This window comes from Mus musculus, chromosome 16 (genome assembly GCF_000001635.26).
Source record: "Mus musculus strain C57BL/6J chromosome 16, GRCm38.p6 C57BL/6J".
Classification (NCBI taxonomy): Eukaryota; Metazoa; Chordata; class Mammalia; order Rodentia; family Muridae; genus Mus; species Mus musculus.
This window is the reverse complement of record NC_000082.6, coordinates 22,020,039-22,037,505: the sequence shown is the minus strand read 5'-3', so window position 1 is coordinate 22,037,505 and position 17,467 is coordinate 22,020,039. Positions and strand designations below refer to the sequence as shown.

Genomic DNA, 17,467 nt, shown 5'->3' with positions numbered 1-17,467 from the left:
CAAGAACTTCATGTGCAGTGACTGTAAGCATTAGAGACATCCATGCTAAGTGAGACCCCTCCACACACACCAGGATAACAGGGTTCTTGATTCAGTATGAAAAGTCCCTTTTAAACTAGGAATTTTAACTACGATGAGGCTCATGGCAAGAGGATTGTCATGAATGCCAGACCATCCTGGGCTAAGTAACCACCTAGACCCAGTTTCAGAAACAGAAACAGAAAAGGGAAAAAAGAAATCAAAATTAACCAACCAACCAACCACCAAAAACCCCACCCACACCAATTCTAGTTGATCCACCCCCACATGAGTGATCAATATAGATAAATGAGCAGACCTGGAGGCTTTGTTTTGTGTGTGTGTGTGGTTTTTGGGGGGGGGGGTGCTGGCGGGTTGGTTTTTTCAAGACAGGGTTTCTCTGTATAGCCCTGGCTGTCCTGTAACTCTCTTTGTAGACCAGGCTGGCCTCGAACCCAGAAATCCGCCTGCCTCTGCCTCCCGAGTGCTGGGATTAAAGGCGTGCACCACCACTGCCCGGCTTGTTTTGTGTTTTTTTTTTTTTTAAAGATTTATTTATTATTTTATGTAAGTACACTGTAGCTGTCTTCAGACACACCAGAAGAGGGAGTCAGATCTTGTTACGGATGGTTGTGAGCCACCATGTGGTTGCTGGGATTTGAACTCTGGACCTTCGGAAGAGCAGTCGGGTGCTCTTACCCACTGAGCCATCTCACCAGCCCCTGTTTTGTGTTTTTTAAACTTCATATATTCCTTATCTGGAGAAATTTCTCAAAGCAAAGCTGCACTTCAGTTTAGAGTCTGAATGCCATCTAACTCTGACCCACACACAGAACTATACCTCTGTAAATTCAAAGAGGTCTTCCGTTCTTCTGTCCTTCTCTTTGCTCGGGAAGTTCTTTTCCTTTATCTCAAGCACTGATATTTTCCTTCTGAGTAAGCCATTGCTTCCACTTCCTAGACGAAGTCGGGCAGACACTTCTTCTGACAGATCAGGCTCCATTTGGTGTCCTCTTGTCTGACCAAAAAAGTTCCAACATTGACAATGCTTGATTTTGTACACATAATGCAACAGTGCATACAGAAGAGAAAACACTGTACAAGTTATGGAAGAAACTATTTTCTAGTTTTAACTCCACTATGGAACTCCACATTGGGTAGTGAATACGTGCATAAAGATATACTGGATAGTGACAGGTAAGACCCCACGTGATGCCCCACGGCTTCCATCCCAAGGAGCTCCTCTACTGCACAGCCCACTGACATGCAGATTTAGGGTCTAGTCAGCTTTGGTGTGTGATGTTTTTTAACAAGGTTTATGAAATTTTTTAAAAAATGTAAAAGTCTATCATTGCCGTGAAGAGAGACAATGACTATGAGATTTAGCAGCTGTCCTGATGGTGAAACAGACCTGCCCGCCCGCCCTGGTAAAGGTGAACATAAGCTTCAGAGTCAAACATAGACCCACAGGGCAGATCAGTTACAAACAGAAACACCATTCCTCTGGAACTAGGAAGGGAAACATTTTCAGTTCCTATCCTGTGGGAAGCCGCCCTCACATTTGCCATTATAAGATGGCGCTGACAGCTGTGTTCTAAGTAGTAAACATAATCTGCACACGTGCAGGGGCAGTTTTCCCGCCACGTGTTCTGCCTTTCCCGTGATGACAACTGGGCCGATGGGCTGCAGCCAATCAGGGAGTAATACGTCCTAGGCGGAGGATAATTCTCCTTAAAAGGGACGGGGTTTTGCCATTCTTTCTCTTGCTTTCTTGTTCTTTTTCTCTCTCTTGCTCTCTCTCTCTCTTGCACTCTTGCACTCTTGCTCTCTTGCTCTCTTACTCCTGAAGATGTAAGCAATAAAGTTTTGCCGCAGAAGATTCTGGTTTGCTGTGTTCTTCCTGGCCGGTCGTGAATGCGTGTAAGAGTTGGTGCTGAGACCCGGGACGAGAAGACCTGGGACGAGAAAACCCGGGACGAGAAGACCCAGGATGAGAAGACCTGGGACGAGAAAACCTGGGACGGTTACCATCACCGGCGCAAGGAAGATCCCTCATTCCGGAACCAGAACTGCGGGTCATGGTAATGAAGTGTTCCCGCAAAACAGACTGTTGAGAAGGATTCAACTGCGTGAATTCAGAACTCTTCAGCTGGGGAACAGGGTACCCGTAAGTATAGCTTTACAAGGTACGTCTGGTCTTGAACTTTCTAACGAAATTCAAGACAGTCTATCAGAAGTAAAGTGGGAAATAGCTTTACAAGGTACGTCTGGCCTTGAACTTTCTAACGAAATTCAAGACAGTCTATCAGAAGTAAAGTGGGAAATAGCTTTACAAGGTATGTTTGGCCTTGAACTTTCTCTAGTGTTAGGAGCCTTTTTGTTCCTTTTCACATGTTATCAAGCGGTTAAGGCAGGGCTGAAAATTCTGGATGAAATTCAGGGCAATCTATCAGAAGTAAAGCGGGGAGAGAGAGTAGGAGCAAAGAGGAAATATGGTACACAAAATAAGTATACAGGCCTTTCCACGGGTCTTGAACCCGAGGAAAAGTTTAGGTCAGGTAAGAATACCTGGGGAGAGATTAGAAGGAAGGAAAAGAAAAAAGATCAATTAGCGGAGGTCTCTAGGAGAAGGAGCCTATACTCATCACTAGATGAGCTCAAGGAGCCAGTTCTTAGTAGTTCTGAATCAGATGAAAAGGCTATTAGGGCCTGGAAGGCGCTCTCCCAAGCAGGTGAAGCCACTGGACAACTAACAAAGATCGTCCAGGGACCTCAGGAGTCCTTCTCAGATTTTGTGGCCAGAATGACAGAGGCAGCAGAGCATATTTTTGGAGATTCAGAGCAAGCCGCACCTCTGGTAGAATAGCTTATTTATGAGCAAGCCACGCAGGAATGCAGAGCGGCCATAGCCCCAAGAAAGAACAAAGGTTTACAAGACTGGCTCAGGATTTGTCGGGAGCTTGGGGGACCCCTCATTGTGCGTTACTTCCATTCAGAATGAGAAATTTACTAGGGCAGCTAATTTGTCAAAAAGTCTTTCTCAGTATATGTTACAGAATTGGACGGCTGAATTTGAACAGACCCTTCGGGAATTGAGACTTGCCATCATTCAGGTCAACTCCACGCGCTTGGACCTGTCCCTGACCAAAGGATTACCCAATTGGATCTCCTCAGCATTTTCCTTCTTTAAAGAATGGGTGGGATTGATATTATTTGGAGATACACTTTGCTGTGGATTAGTGTTGCTTCTCTGGTTGGTCTGTAAGCTTAAGGCCCAAACTAGGAGAGACAAGGTGGTTATTGCCCAGGCACTTGCAGCTCTAGAACATGGTGCTTCCCCTGATATATCTATGCTTAAGCAATAGGTCGCTGGCCATTCAGCTCTTGCACCCCACGAGGCTAGTCTCATTGCACGGGATAGAGTGAGTGTGCTTCAGCAGCCCGAGAGAGTTGCACGGCTAAGCACTGCAGTAGAAGGGCTCTGCGGCATATATGAGCCTATTCTAGGGAGACATGTCATTTTTCAAGAAGGTTCAGTGTCCTAGTTCCCTTCCCCCAGGAAAAACGACACGGGAGCAGGTCAGGGTTGCTCTGGGTAAAAGCCTGTGAGCCTAAGAGCTAATCCTGTACATGGCTCCTTTACCTGCACACTGGGGATTTGACCTCTATCTCCACTCTCATTAATATGGGTGGCCTATTGCTCTTATTAAAAGAAAAGGGGGATCTGTGGGAAGCCGCCCTCACATTTGCCATTATAAGATGGCGCTGACAGCTGTGTTCTAAGTAGTAAACATAATCTGCACACGTGCAGGGGCAGTTTTCCCGCCACGTGTTCTGCCTTTCCCGTGATGACAACTGGGCCGATGGGCTGCAGCCAATCAGGGAGTAATACGTCCTAGGCGGAGGATAATTCTCCTTAAAAGGGACGGGGTTTTGCCATTCTTTCTCTTGCTTTCTTGTTCTTTTTCTCTCTCTTGCTCTCTCTCTTGCACTCTTGCACTCTTGCACTCTTGCTCTCTTACTCCTGAAGATGTAAGCAATAAAGTTTTGCCGCAGAAGATTCTGGTTTGCTGTGTTCTTCCTGGCCGGTCGTGAATGCGTGTAAGACTATCCCATTCTAAAATGTAGATAAAACATGTTTGTAAAGTTCAGAAAGGTACAAGGTATGGGCTACAGAGCATCACACAGAGGAATCTACTTCTTATTCAAAGTCATCCTGTGGTAGTTAAAGCTGCTTTTATTTATTTATTCCTTTTCTGTGTAAGGGTTGGAGTCTAAGACCTTTACCATGCTAGACAAACACTCTACCACTGACCTACAGTCTACTCCTCTAGTTCATGTTTATACCATAGAAAACAAAGTACTGTAGGAAATGCACTAAACAGGAAGTTGTCACCAATGGCCACTGATTAAGTAGTGAAAGCCTCTACAAGGACTGGAGATTAGGACCAGGAATGGAGCACTTGCCCACAGATACAAAGTTGACACCTTATAAGTTTGTTAGGAAATGTATTTAGAAACAGAACTTTTAGAGTAGAGCTAGAGAGTCTCAAGACACCAGTGAGCTTTCTTCATTCTTTCTGACTGCCTGGTAGTTCCCATTCACTCCTTCATTTTACAGAAAGACTAGCTCACACTTTGCTGTCTAGACTGGCTTAACTGTCTAGATTTGGTCCTCCCTGAGTGCTAAGATTATAAGCATTCTGTTTTGACTAATGGCTGATAAATGATAGTTAAACAAAAAAGAGTGCATCTGGAATCACAGGAAACAGAGAACATTAGATAAGGGGATGTTTTAGGACCACTTCTGTAACTCTATGCAAATAAAATGTAAGTAACACAAAGCTTCAGTTGCATTTATTAAGAAATACATTTCTGTGTGGGTGTGGTGGTGCATCCCTGTAATCCCAGCAGAGGGTTCATTAATCAGGAGGCAGGTGGATCTCTACAAGTTTGAGGCCAGTCTGGTCTATATAGCAAGGCTGCAGAGTAAGACCACATGGGGTGGGGACTGAGATAGATTGACATTGATTTCTGCCAGATAGTAAATGTTTAACAAAATAACTTTGTTATTAAAAACCTGAACATGCCTACAGAGATACTGAAACACTGATTCTAATACTTACATTAAAAGTAGACTGGGTAGTGGTGGAATACACCTTTAGTCTCAGTACTTGGGAGGTAGATGTCTACGAATTCAAGGCCAGCCTGGTCTACAGAGCTAGTTCTAGGACAGCCAGGGCTACTTCCTTGTTTCTGGTGGCATCAAAATGTCAGTCCAGTGACAAGGCAGATCTAACATTTACCAAGGGATTCTACTTACACCTTCCTTTTCAAATCGGAGTCCCACCACCTTCTCTGTATCAGCTTTCCCTTTTGAATACCTGGAGAGGAAACCATTACAGATTTACAGAGTTCTGCTGTTTAAATGACACATGTTAGTTCCACAAGTAACATTGAAACTGGTGATAATAGTGCACATCTGTAATCCCAGAACCAGGGAAGTGGAGGCAGGAAGACCAGTAGCTCAAGGCAACATAATGAGTTTGAGGCTAGCTAAATGAGACTGTCTCAAACCTTTTTTTTTTTTTTTTTTTAATTTAAAATTAGGATTTATTAGTGTCTAAACAAAACCAGTGCTGGCACTGCCCTGTCTCTGCTTCCTGGTCTGCCATAAACAGACCGTGTCATTCTAATGCTTTCCTCAGCACTACATACAGACTGACTTCTCTAAAACCCTTCCTCCCTTAGGTCATTTGTGTCAGGCATTTTAGCAGCAATGGAAGAAAACTAACATGAAAAATAAATGCTAGAAAAGTGGGGTTGCTGTTGTGACCAACCTCTCTGTGGCTCTTACAATGTTGGAACTAATCTGAAGAAGAATATGGGAAAAAATGCAGATCTAGGTTAAAGAGAGACATTCTAGAATGCTGTAATGGGGTCTTCTGACAGAAGACCAGAATGTGAGGGAGAAATACAGACACTAGACAGGACTTGGTAGGTTCAGAAAGGGCAATGATACTACTAGGTAAAAGTGGCTCCATTTTCTCTGCATCCACGACCCTTTCCTGAGGGTAATTTAAGAGGCTGGCACTCAGGAAGAGGTAGTCTATGCCTGTAAACTCTGCATTCAGTGGGCAGAGGATCATGAGTTGCAGTCAGCCTTACATAGTAAGACCCTGTCTTAATCAGGGTTTGACTGCTGTGAACAGACACCATGACCAAGGCAAGTCTTATAAAGGACAACATTTAATTGGGGCTGGCTTACAGGTTCAGTCCAGTATCATTAAGGCAAGAGCACTGCATCATCCAGGCAGGCATGGTGCAGGCAAAGCTGAGAGCTCTATATCTTCATCTGAAGGCTGCTAGTGGAAGACTGACTTCCAGGCAGCTAGGGTGAGGGTCTTAAGTCCATGCCTACAGTGACACACCTACTCCAACCAGGTCACACTTTCTAATAGTGCCACTCTCTGGGCCAAGCATATACAAGCCATCACAGATCCTGCCTCAAAAGACCGGAAAAAGGGAGCTGAGGAGGTATATGAGTTGGCAAAATACTGAGTTTGGTTCAGTATCCATGTAAAATCTGTGTGCAAGGGCTCATGTGTACAATGTGGGCTGAGGCTTGCTAGGCAGCCAGTTTAGCCAAATCCATTAAAATCAATTCCAGTTCAATGAGAGACTGTGCCTCTCTACTGTCTCTACCTTTGACTTCTACATGCATGTATACATATACACTGCCTGCCCATTCCTTTAAAAATAAAAAGAGGTGGGCAAGCAGTAACAAACTAAGGAATTTGAAAGGTAGTTTAGCTAAGTGTACAGAAAAACTTGGAAGGAAAATGTAGAGCAAAGGGATTTGAAACCAACACACTGGGTTGGTGAGGTGGCTCAGCAAGTAAGAGTACTGACTGTTCTTCTGAAGGTCCTGAGTTCAAATCCTAGCAACCACATGATGGCTCACAACCACCCATAATGAGATCTGACTTCTGGCGAGTCTGAAGACAACTACAGTGTACTTACATATAATAATAAATAAATCTTTGAGCCGAAGTGAATGGGGCTGACCGGAGTGAGCAGAGGCTCTAAAATTCAATTCCCAACAACCACATGAAGGCTCACAACCATGTGTACAGTTAAAATGTACTCATATACATAAAAATAAATAAATCAAGAAGAAAGAAAGAAAGAAAGGAAGGAAGGAAGGAAGGAAGGAAGGAAGGAAGGAAGGAAGGAAGGAAGAAAAACTGACACACTGACAAGGTGATGCAATTATTAAAAACAACTAGCACTGCTAGGGCTCACCCCAGCACCCCTGACCGGAAGAAACCCTTAGATATTCTTCCTAGAGTAAGGAACTGGCCATGGGCTTTAGAGCATAAAACTCCCAACTCATTACTACCCTATTGTTTCCTGCAATCTTACACTTATCTATCTGAGGGGCAGCAAATGACCTGTGACACACATGTATCCATCAGAGGGCAGCCTAAAGAAGCTGGTGTTCTCCACTATGTGATCTTTGGGAATCACACTTGGGACTTCAGATTTGGTGGCAAGCATTGGAGCCATCTTGCCAGCCCCGGATGTTCATTTTAAAGACAGCCTTGAGAACAAAGGCACCCTCCTCACAGAGAGCCGCCTATGGGTCAGCCACCTAAACACTCAAGAGGACACAGCTGCTTTCGTCAAGCTGGTCAGAGACCTCAGTTTTGTCCACGTGGTACTGTTTTTGCAAGCATACAGTATGTAGGAGTTATAGGATCATTGAGGAGTTTACCTGATTTCCAAGAGCCTGGAGACTAGGCAATGTGTAACAGGATTAGCCTCCCTGTGGGGAGGTTTGGGAGGGCAACAGTAAAGCCTCAGTGTCAATGCAGACTCTGGTGTGTTGGAGGAAAGCCATGCGTAACACACACAACTCATGACTGTCCACAGAACCGCAAATGCAAGGCCCAGGGTAACCAAGCTCATAACCTGCCACCTCCTATCCTAAGACTTTACACATGTTGTCCCTGCTGAGCTGTGATCTTGCTTTGGTCTCACTACTCCTTTCTCATTGCCCCATTAGTTACTTTGAGGATGTACTATTTACCCTGTGCCACAGTATAAACAGAAGTACATCATTTGCATTTATATGGGCTCTCAGCTAATTGTTGCCTGAAGTCTTACACGAGCCTTTTTGAAGAATACTTGCTACTCTGCAAAGTTCCCACATCCACACGGTGGCTCCCAACCTTTTGTAGCTCTAGTTCCAATTCTAGGGCATCTGGAGCCTCTCTGGACTCTGCTGCCATCAAGCACACAAGCGCTAGTAGCTTCATTCACAACCTCTTCACCCATGTGGTTTCCTTAACAAAGGCAGAACCGGGCGGTGGTGGCGCACGCCTTTAATCCCAGCACTTGGGAGGCAGAGACAGGCGGATTTCTGAGTTTGAGGCCAGCCTGGTCTACAGAGTGAGGCCCTCAGCTGCTGTGGCCTCTGAGGACAGCCAGGGCTATACAGAGAAACCCTGTCTCAAACAAAACAAAACAAACACAGTCAGATGGACCATATCTGGACTCTTGGCCACAGCTGGCAAGTCTGCTATAAAGTAATAACCACCCAGAACCCCAAGGACAGCAGGACAGCCTTCATTCATCATTCCTATGCTCAAGACAGTGGCCACTGGAGACCCATGCTCTTAAGAAGCACCTACTTGCCCACAAGCCCTTATAACTGAGGGATGAGAGACATCTGGGAAGGGCCCAACTTAAGAACTATTCGCTTATTCCTGAGTGCTGACTAGCTACCATACCGAGGAGACTCACAGTTCCTCATGGTTATTTGTAAATGTAATTTGCAAAGTGAGAAAACTTAATTCTAAATGAAATCTTAGAATTAAATGAGCCATGTACCTCTTTTCACTTCTCATTGAACAGAGAGGTCCTCTTGTTTCAACAACTCTATCTGTGGGGATGGAAAGAAAAGATCCTTTACTAACCAATCACAGGCTGGCATTTCAATCCACAGATTGCAAGGACCAGCACATTTGTCTGCATCGATGCTAATGTGAGTTAAAAAGCACTGGGGGCCTCACAAAGAAGCACCTAAAGTACATGTAACTTTTTCTTCCTTAAATCCTGAGCACAACTGATACCAGTTCATTCCATAAGCTAAAGTCATTCAGTGAACAGTTATTGGAGAAATATAAGGAAGTAAATCAATTTTAATCTCACAAAATACAATACTATACAGGCATTTCAACAATCAACTTAATCTCAAAACAGTTTTCTTTTTTAAAATAAAACTTCAGGTACTAGATAAGTGCTAGCCAATGTCTTGAAGCCTGACAATATTTTATGGCCTGGTATACCATATTTCAGTAGCGTGCTCTCACATAAACTATGGGCAGTGTCTTAAGAAAGAGCTAAATGTGGAACTCACACTGTTTTGGAACAAAATGGGTTGTTCTGACGCCATGATTCTGCTCCTCCACCCAGCCTTTGGTCTTTAATGTGTCCATCTGAATTCTCTGAGAACTTAGAAAGACAACAGTGAGGAAGATAAGATCACATACAAGGGGAGACAGACCTTAGAGTACAAGTATTCCCATCCCAACCCATAGCAGGAGAACAACAAAACCTACGATACGTAACGGCTAAAGTTAAAATTCCCAGATAACAATTCATTCTTTCTGCATTCAATAAGCTAGACAATGCTGTGACTCAACTTGCTAGTTCCATACTTATGAGACTCTGCGTCTTTGCAATCACGTGCTAAGTTACAAGATGAGCTGACACTCTGGACCTGCACATTCCTGCCCACCTCTCCAGATCAGACATCACTTCCTCTCCACCCTCACTTATCTGCAATGTCAGAAGCAAAGTCCTTATGACTAGTTGACTTTAATCTTGTTTCTAAGCAGAAGATGCTAAAGTGCAATCACCAGATGCCTCAGAGATTGTGTGTGTGTGTGTGTGTGTGTGTGTGTGTGTGTGTGTGTGTGTGTGTGTGTGTGTAAGGCAAGGAAAATGAAATACAAAGACTGTGACAGGGTAAAGAAGGAAGCAAAAAAGGGAAGGAAAAGCTGGGCAGCAGGAAGGAACCAGGACAAAGGCAGGCAGGCAGACAGACAGACAGACGTTGTGGGAAGTATTTGTGTTGACAAGTCTGGGAGGGGATTTCCTTTTGCTACATGAGTAAGAGTTCATGTGAGTTAGATGTGGTATCAAATGAATATAATCCCAGCAAGTGGGAAGTGGAGGTAGAGAACTATAAATTCCAAGCTAGCCTATGCTAGATAGTGAGATCTTGTCTTGAAAAACAACAAAACAAAACAAAACAAAAAATCAAAACAAACAAATAAACAAACCCAGCCAGGCAGTGGTGGTGTACACCTTCAATCCCAGCAGAATTCAGGAAGCAGACGCAGGCAGATCACTGTGAGTTTGAGGCCAGCCTGGTCTACAGAGTGAGTTCCAGGACAGTCAAGACTACACACAGAGAAACTCTTTCTCAAAATACAAAAAACAAACAAACAAAAAAAAAAAAAAAAAGAAAGAAAGAAAAAAGAATTCATGTGGGCAAAGGACTGTAAAACTAACAGAAAATCCCATTCTGTAGCCACTGTGTAATATCAGACGTTGTCTAAGCACTGTGTACAGTGTCAGACAAACTACACCGCAGTTCTCTTCACACCATCACCGCTCTAAAACCAAAAAAATGGATCTGTACTAAGGAAAAAGTCTCACAAAGCAATTTCTCTTACCTGTGGTGTGAAACCGTGGGAGGGAACGTGCTTCCATGAGCACCTTCTTTAAGTCGCTCCAATAACTTTCGATACTTTTCTCTTTCATCCTTTTGGACACCCTGAATATAAAGTACGCGAGGTGAGTAGTAGCACAGAAACTTAGCCTCAGATCTAAGTAGACACTAGCCGGGGAGAGGTAGCCACAGACAGACTTCACTTGGAGCACATTGCTCTTAGAGTTGCTTTAGTCAAATTCTAGTTTTATACTTCTTTAAAAATCCCAGGGCTGGGGAGATGGCTCAGTGGTTAAGAGCACTGACTGCTCTTCCAGAGGCCCTGAGTTCAAATCCCAGCAACCACATGGTGGCTCACAACCATCTGTAATGGGATCTGATGCCCTCTTCTGGTGTGTCTGAAGACAGCTACAGTGTGTTCATATAAATAAATAAATAAATAAATAAATAAATAAATAAATAATAATAATAATATAAATAATAATAAAAAAAATCCCAAATCCTGCCAGGCGTGGTAGCACACGCCTTTAATCCCAGCACTCGGGAGGCAGAGGCAGGCGGATTTCTGAGTTCGAGGCCAGCCTAGTCTACAAAATGAGTTCCAAGACAGCTAGGGGCTACATAGAGAAACCCTGTCTCAAAAAACAAAAGAGAAAAAGAAAAAAAACCAAATCCTGAGCTCTTTAGAGAACAACTACATGGAGCCCTCCCCTTTAGGCCGGCCACTTGCTTTCCACTCTGCTTCACTATTTACACTATCTGTTAGACCCAAAGTCCTCAATCTGTGGGTCGAGAACCCCTTTGGGAGTTGAATGACCCTTTCACAGGGGTCGCCCTAAGACCACTAGAGAACACAGATATTTACAATTCATTTCAGAAGCAAAATTACAGTTATGAAGTAGCAACAATGAAAATAATTTTATAGTTGGGGTCACCAGAGCATGAGAAACAGTATTAAAGAGTTGCAGCATTGGGAACGGTGAGAACCACTGTGTTAGATCGTGGAGGTATTTGCATCTTTGACAGAACTATGCTGAAGAAAACTGAGTTGAACAGAAAACATCAGCAGAAATAATCCACTTTATAGCAAGAAATTTGCGGCTCCTGACTTTCTAGTTGGAGTGGTCTCCCCGTGTGTATCCCCAGTGGCCTTGTAGCCACATTACTCTGCATGGGTTCAGTCCTGTGCTGTATGGTCACCCTTTAGCATCTCATCCAGCTCACCTCGCCTGGTCCTTCCTGACCAAGAAACTCTTGTGATTGCTCTCCTCCTCCTCCTCCTCAGTCTGCACTGCAGACTACTTTCTTCTGCCTGCCATAAATGCCCAGAGCTCCTCTCACACTACAGTCTTCCCTGAATCATCTTTTCAGCTCACTTGAATTAAATGACATCAAAATGTAGAGAATCCAGAAATGTGTGTCTCTAACACTGCCTTCTTCTCAAAATTCCCATCGCATATATCCAGAGATTACAGGAGAGGTCTTCTGGCACGTTTCATGGGCACTTTAAACAAAATCCAAAACTGACGTCAGCATCTCCCCCCTAAACACAAAGGGCATTTTGGTCAGTGACGTATTTATCCAGAGCTGCAATTTGGGCCTCAGGTTCTCCCTAAATGCTCTGTGATATTCTCAATTGGCAAACACATTTATAAGACTGACTACCCATTGTTCTACAATCTGCCTACACAGTCATTGAAGATCTCTTAAAGCACTAAAGTTTCTCTTCTTAAAACTCTCAGCCTCTGGCCCACTATTCCCTTGGCCTTTCTGCTGAATTATAAGTTATTTATGTAAAACTCATGAAGGCAGGGGCCAAATGTATTCGGGATTCAGATACTAAATTACTTAAAACTAGTGCAGTATCTGGGACAAATAGCTCACAAAACCAACTGTCAAATTAAAATAGCTGATGGTACTGGGGAATGCTAGAGACAGAAATGAATGAAGATCTCAAGAGAGAATGAAGCCCTGTCTCCTCGCCGCACTAAGCGCTCGGGAAGGTGAAGGGAAGCGTGGAGCAGCACTTACCACCTTTACTCAGTCACACTTATGAAGGTTTACACAAATCAGCCAGGCAAGGCGTGTGGTGCTCTGTGTAATCCTAGCACTCAGGAGGCAGAGGCGGGCACATTTCTGTGTGTTCAAGGCCAGCCTGGTCTACATACTAAGTTCTAGGACAGCCAGGGTTATGTAAAGAGAGCCTGTCTTCAAAACATATAATTAAAAAGTAATCTCTTCCTCCAGGATTCCTTCCTTCTTTGTCAGTGGACCTGGCATCTGACACTCAGCGTCTAGAGTAGCACGGTCTGCACAGCAACCGTAGGTACGGTGAGTCAAAGCAGGTGAGGAGGCCAGGCAGGGAAGGGATGCTGGGACACTTTTAATTGCTGTACCCTTTTGGTACATTTTGAATTTTATGTCATAGAACACAAATTATTACTTAAAAAATCATTAAAAACATTTCTTTAAGATTTCAGGCTAACAGGGTTCCCCAATAAAGGAGCTAGAGAAAGTACCAAGGAGCTGAAGGGGTTTGCAGCCCCATAGAAGGAACAACAATATGAACTAACCAGTACCACTGGAGTTCCCTGGGACTAAACCACCAATCAAAGAAAACACATGGTGGGACTTATGGCTCCAGCTGCATATGCAGCAGAGGATGGCCTAGTCTGTCATCAATGTGAAGAGAGGCCCTAGGTCCTATGAAGGTTCTATGCCCCAATATAGGGGAATGCCTGGGCCAGGAAGCAGGAGTGGGTGGGCTGCAGAGCAGGGGGAGGACGGGAGGGGATAGGGGCTTTTCGGAGGGGAAACTAGGAAAGGGAATATAAATGAAGAAAATATTTAATAAATAATAAAAAATATTTAATAAGAGAATAAAAAGAAAAATTAAAAATAAAGATAAAAAAGATACCAGGCTAAAAGGGCTTACCTCCTCCACGGTGCAGTGGGGACGCCTCACACCCTTGCCACCCTCTTCAGAAATCATCTCTGTCACACCTTGCTCCTGAGGCTTCCATGTTAAGGAACTCTCTGGATTGCTTTTGCTATGGCGACGACCACTTGGCCTTCTATTATAGCCTTCCGATTTCAGCGTAAAACTGGAGAATAAAAGAAAATGAAAGACTGGATCATGGACTTGAGATCCAAGCTGCTAGTCACCCAACTATTCTGCTGATCTGGTTTAAGACCACTCATTTCTAAACAGTCACCATTTGCAATGTTAGACATACAAGCATTTCACTATGGAATGTCTGTTCTGACTACTAGAGCTGTCATATGAAAGGTGTCCTCATAGCCAGGGTTCCGGCCCCAGCCCCAGATTAAGCCCCCACAGCATATTCCTCTCTCTTGAATTATATACTTGTCCTTTACTCGCTGGGCACCATGGAAATACCAGCTACATGCTAGCAATTCCTATGCTGGGACAGTGCAGTATGCCTACAGTCCTAGCTACTCAGATTTCACACTGAATTTTGTTGCATCTTTAACTTAAAAATAGAGTACAGGCCTGTGGTTTTGTAGAATGCATTTTCATTTCATAAACTACTTTCACAGGTAAGTTTAGATATAAGAGTGAGTGATGATGTCCACCTCAGTGCAATATGCTTGGAGGCTGCTCTCCTGTGCCACTGCCGGCACCAATTATCTATTTAGGTAGTCTCAAGTATCAGGTTGATTTCTCTGTAACAAGTCACTTTTCTCTCCTTTATAATTAAAAGCAATTTAGGGGGGGAAATTGTAATGCTAATATAAGTATTCTAGGCCTTATCAAATCCCCACTTTAGCTCAACCAAGGCTCACCCATGCACTCATTACTGTGACAGTCACTGTCTCGCATGCCTTCTGCACTCTTTTCTCAGCATTTCCTATGGAGATCTGCCTTTACACAGTATACACCCATGCCCCGATATTGGTGTTACAAGCTTTATTCATTTTGATGTTTAAATTGTCTCCTATTTGGCCACTAAATACCAATCAAGCTTTCCCCCAAGTTGGGCTGGAGTTTCACGAATCTTTCAGTTCTCCTTCATGCTCTGATACAAGATACTCTTGTGTCAATTACTACTTTCCCTCCTACCTCTACAATTTATCTTTCACCCAAATTCAGAGCACCCCAGTTTTAATTAGGCAGTCAGCCTCTCCCCTTCCCCCAAACTCCCCTTTTCTTTTTGAGACAGGGTCTCCCTATATAACGTTAGCTGGACTCCAACTGGCTATATACAGACCAGGTTGTCCTTGAACTTGACATTACCAACCTATGCCTCCCAAGTTCTGGAATTAAAGGTGTATACTACCACAGCAGACTTTCATTTTAAAATGTTTTAAATATGTATTTTATTATTTTATGTATAAGTGCTTTTGTCTATATGTACATCTGTGCAAGGTGTGCATGCAGTACCCATAGAGGCCAGAAGAGGGCATCAGAACTGTAGAACTCAAGTTACATCTGAGTGCTGGGAACTGAACAAGGCGGGGTTCTCTACAAGAGCAACAAGTGCTCTCAATCCCAGATCAACCCTAAGGCCACGCAGATTTCCATTTTAATCATAAGTAGTTAGCCAAGGATTGCTAGATTTACATTTGCATGTGTTCATGTTTGCATGTGTGTACTTGTGCATATAAAAGCAAGAGGCTAACACACATGCCTATCTACCATATGTCTGCTGCTGCTCTTCTCCTGATATTTGAGGCAGGGTCTCCCAGAGCCTGGGAGCTCATCAATTCAGCTAGACTGGCTGGCCAATGAGCTCAGACGTTTGCCTGTTTCTCCCACTGCCAGCACTGTGGGTTTCGGAAGTGTACGGCTGTGCTATAGCTTTTACCTGCGAGCTAGGAACCCAAACTTAGCCTGTACAGCAGCACTTTATTTATTTAACTATTTTTCCAGGCCCAGATGTTTTAATAAAGACACTAACTTAAAGGATAAGACTAAAATAAAGCAAGGCAGTAGACAGACTGAGAGAAAGCCCTGGGGGCTGGGGAACAGAAAAAGGAAGGTCAAAAAAATGTAAAAATAATAAACAGCTTTGAAGATATGAAAAGGCACTGAACATTTATAATTGGAACAAGATACTTATAGAATAAATTCATGCAGATTGGAGAGGATTCTTACAATTTAAAAACCATGAGAGAGCTTTAGAAAAAAAATATCAGGAGGTGAAAACAGAAAAATTGAGAGTTCAAAGCCAACTTGGAATACATAGTGAGTTCAGGACAATCTGATTTACATAATAAATTTCAGTCTGGTGTGAACTATGTGGTTGAGACCATAGGCTAATCTAAACAACATAACAAAAAAACCAAACAAAACCACAAACAATAACAACAAAAACAAATAAAACATAGCTTTTTGGGAGGGTGTTTTTGTTTTTCGAGTCAGGGTCTCTTTCTATAGCCCTGGTTGTCTTGGAACTCAGTATGTAGACCAGGCTGGCCTTGAACTCAGATCTGCCTACCTCTGCCTCCCAGTGCTGGGATTAAAGATCTCCACCACATGGTTTTTTTTTTTTTTTTTTTTTTTTTTTTTTTTTGAGACAGGGTTTCTCTGTGTAGCCCCGGCTGTCCTGGAACTCACTTTGTAGACCAGGCTGGCCTCAAACTCAGAAATCCACCTGCCTCTGCCTCCCGAGTGCTGGGACTAAAGGCGTGCACCACCACACCCAGCTTCTACCACAGGGTTTTAAGAGGAACAAGGCAATAGAAGAGACAAAAGACTATTGAGTTAGATGCCACGCAATAGGAACCCTAGAATGTAACACCACACAGAGGACAGCCGACAAGGGAGCTCAAAGGGCACAAGAGATCGATCCCATGCCTCATGACCTGGATTTGATCCCTGGACCCCGCATGATGCAGAGAACTGCCTCTCACAAACTGTCTGGAACTTTTACACATATATTTACTAAATGCATATAAAATTTAAGAGGAAAGAAAATTACTGAAAAATAATATTTAATAGAACTAACAGTTCGGTGTATAAGATTTATCAGGCTATATTTAAGATTTATGTACTTTTCTGCATTCATATGCACACACAGTTTGAAAGAAATGAGTGTTGATTCTTTTAAAAAATAGTTCTCGCCTGGCAGTGGTGGTGCATGCCTTTAATCCCAACACTTGGGAAGCAGAGGCAGGCGGATTTCTGAGTTCAAGGCCAGCCTGGTCTACAGAATGAGTTCCAGAACAGCCAGGGCTACACAGAGAAACCTTTTGTCAAAAAAACACAAAAACCAAAAAAAAAAAAAAAGGGGGGGGGGATAAATAAATAAATAAAAATAGTTTTCAAGGAGGCTGGAGAGATTGCTCAATTTAACACACTTGCTATTCTTTCTAAGTACCAGGATTCAGTTCCTAGCACCCACAAAGTGTTTAATAACTATCTGTGTAATTCCAGGGGTTCTAATACCCGCTTCTGGCCTCTGTGGGCAAAACACTCATACACAGAAATACAGATGAGCTTTTTACCTCATTCTAGGATGGTCATTATCTCACTTTTGACTTCTCCCTTTATCCAACTGTCATTTAATAGTGTGTTGTTTAGTTTCCATGTGTCTGGACACTTCCTGCTGTTTTTACTGTTGTTGATGACTAGTTTTATTCTTTTGTGGTCACATAGGATGCAGGATGTTATTTTAATCTTCCTACATTTGTATTGAGACTGGCTTTGTGTTCAAAAATGTGGTTAATTTTGGAGAAAAT

At 43.3% G+C, this 17,467-nt stretch overlaps 1 protein-coding gene across 8 annotated transcripts in view; it reads right to left on the bottom strand.

Moving 5' to 3' along the window:
* The window catches only part of Senp2 (SUMO/sentrin specific peptidase 2), a 39,838-nt gene that overhangs the window by 11,764 nt on the left and 10,607 nt on the right, over positions 1-17,467 (bottom strand). For 7 of the 8 annotated variants that reach the window (NR_027488.1, XM_006522688.3, NM_029457.3 and 4 more), the window contains 6 exons: positions 13,698-13,866; positions 10,767-10,867; positions 9,443-9,537; positions 8,914-8,965; positions 5,342-5,402; positions 860-1,036 (listed from right to left, as the gene is read on the bottom strand). Coding sequence is in view for 6 of the 8 variants with exons in the window: in XM_006522688.3 (XP_006522751.1) it covers positions 860-1,036; positions 5,342-5,402; positions 8,914-8,965; positions 9,443-9,537; positions 10,767-10,867; positions 13,698-13,866 (655 nt within the window). In the remaining 2 variants the exon portion in view is untranslated. Of the gene's footprint in view, positions 1-859; positions 4,136-5,341; positions 5,403-8,913; positions 8,966-9,442; positions 9,538-10,766; positions 10,868-13,697; positions 13,867-17,467 lie in introns of all 8 variants that reach the window. The other variant, XR_003951844.1, reaches the window with a different exon arrangement.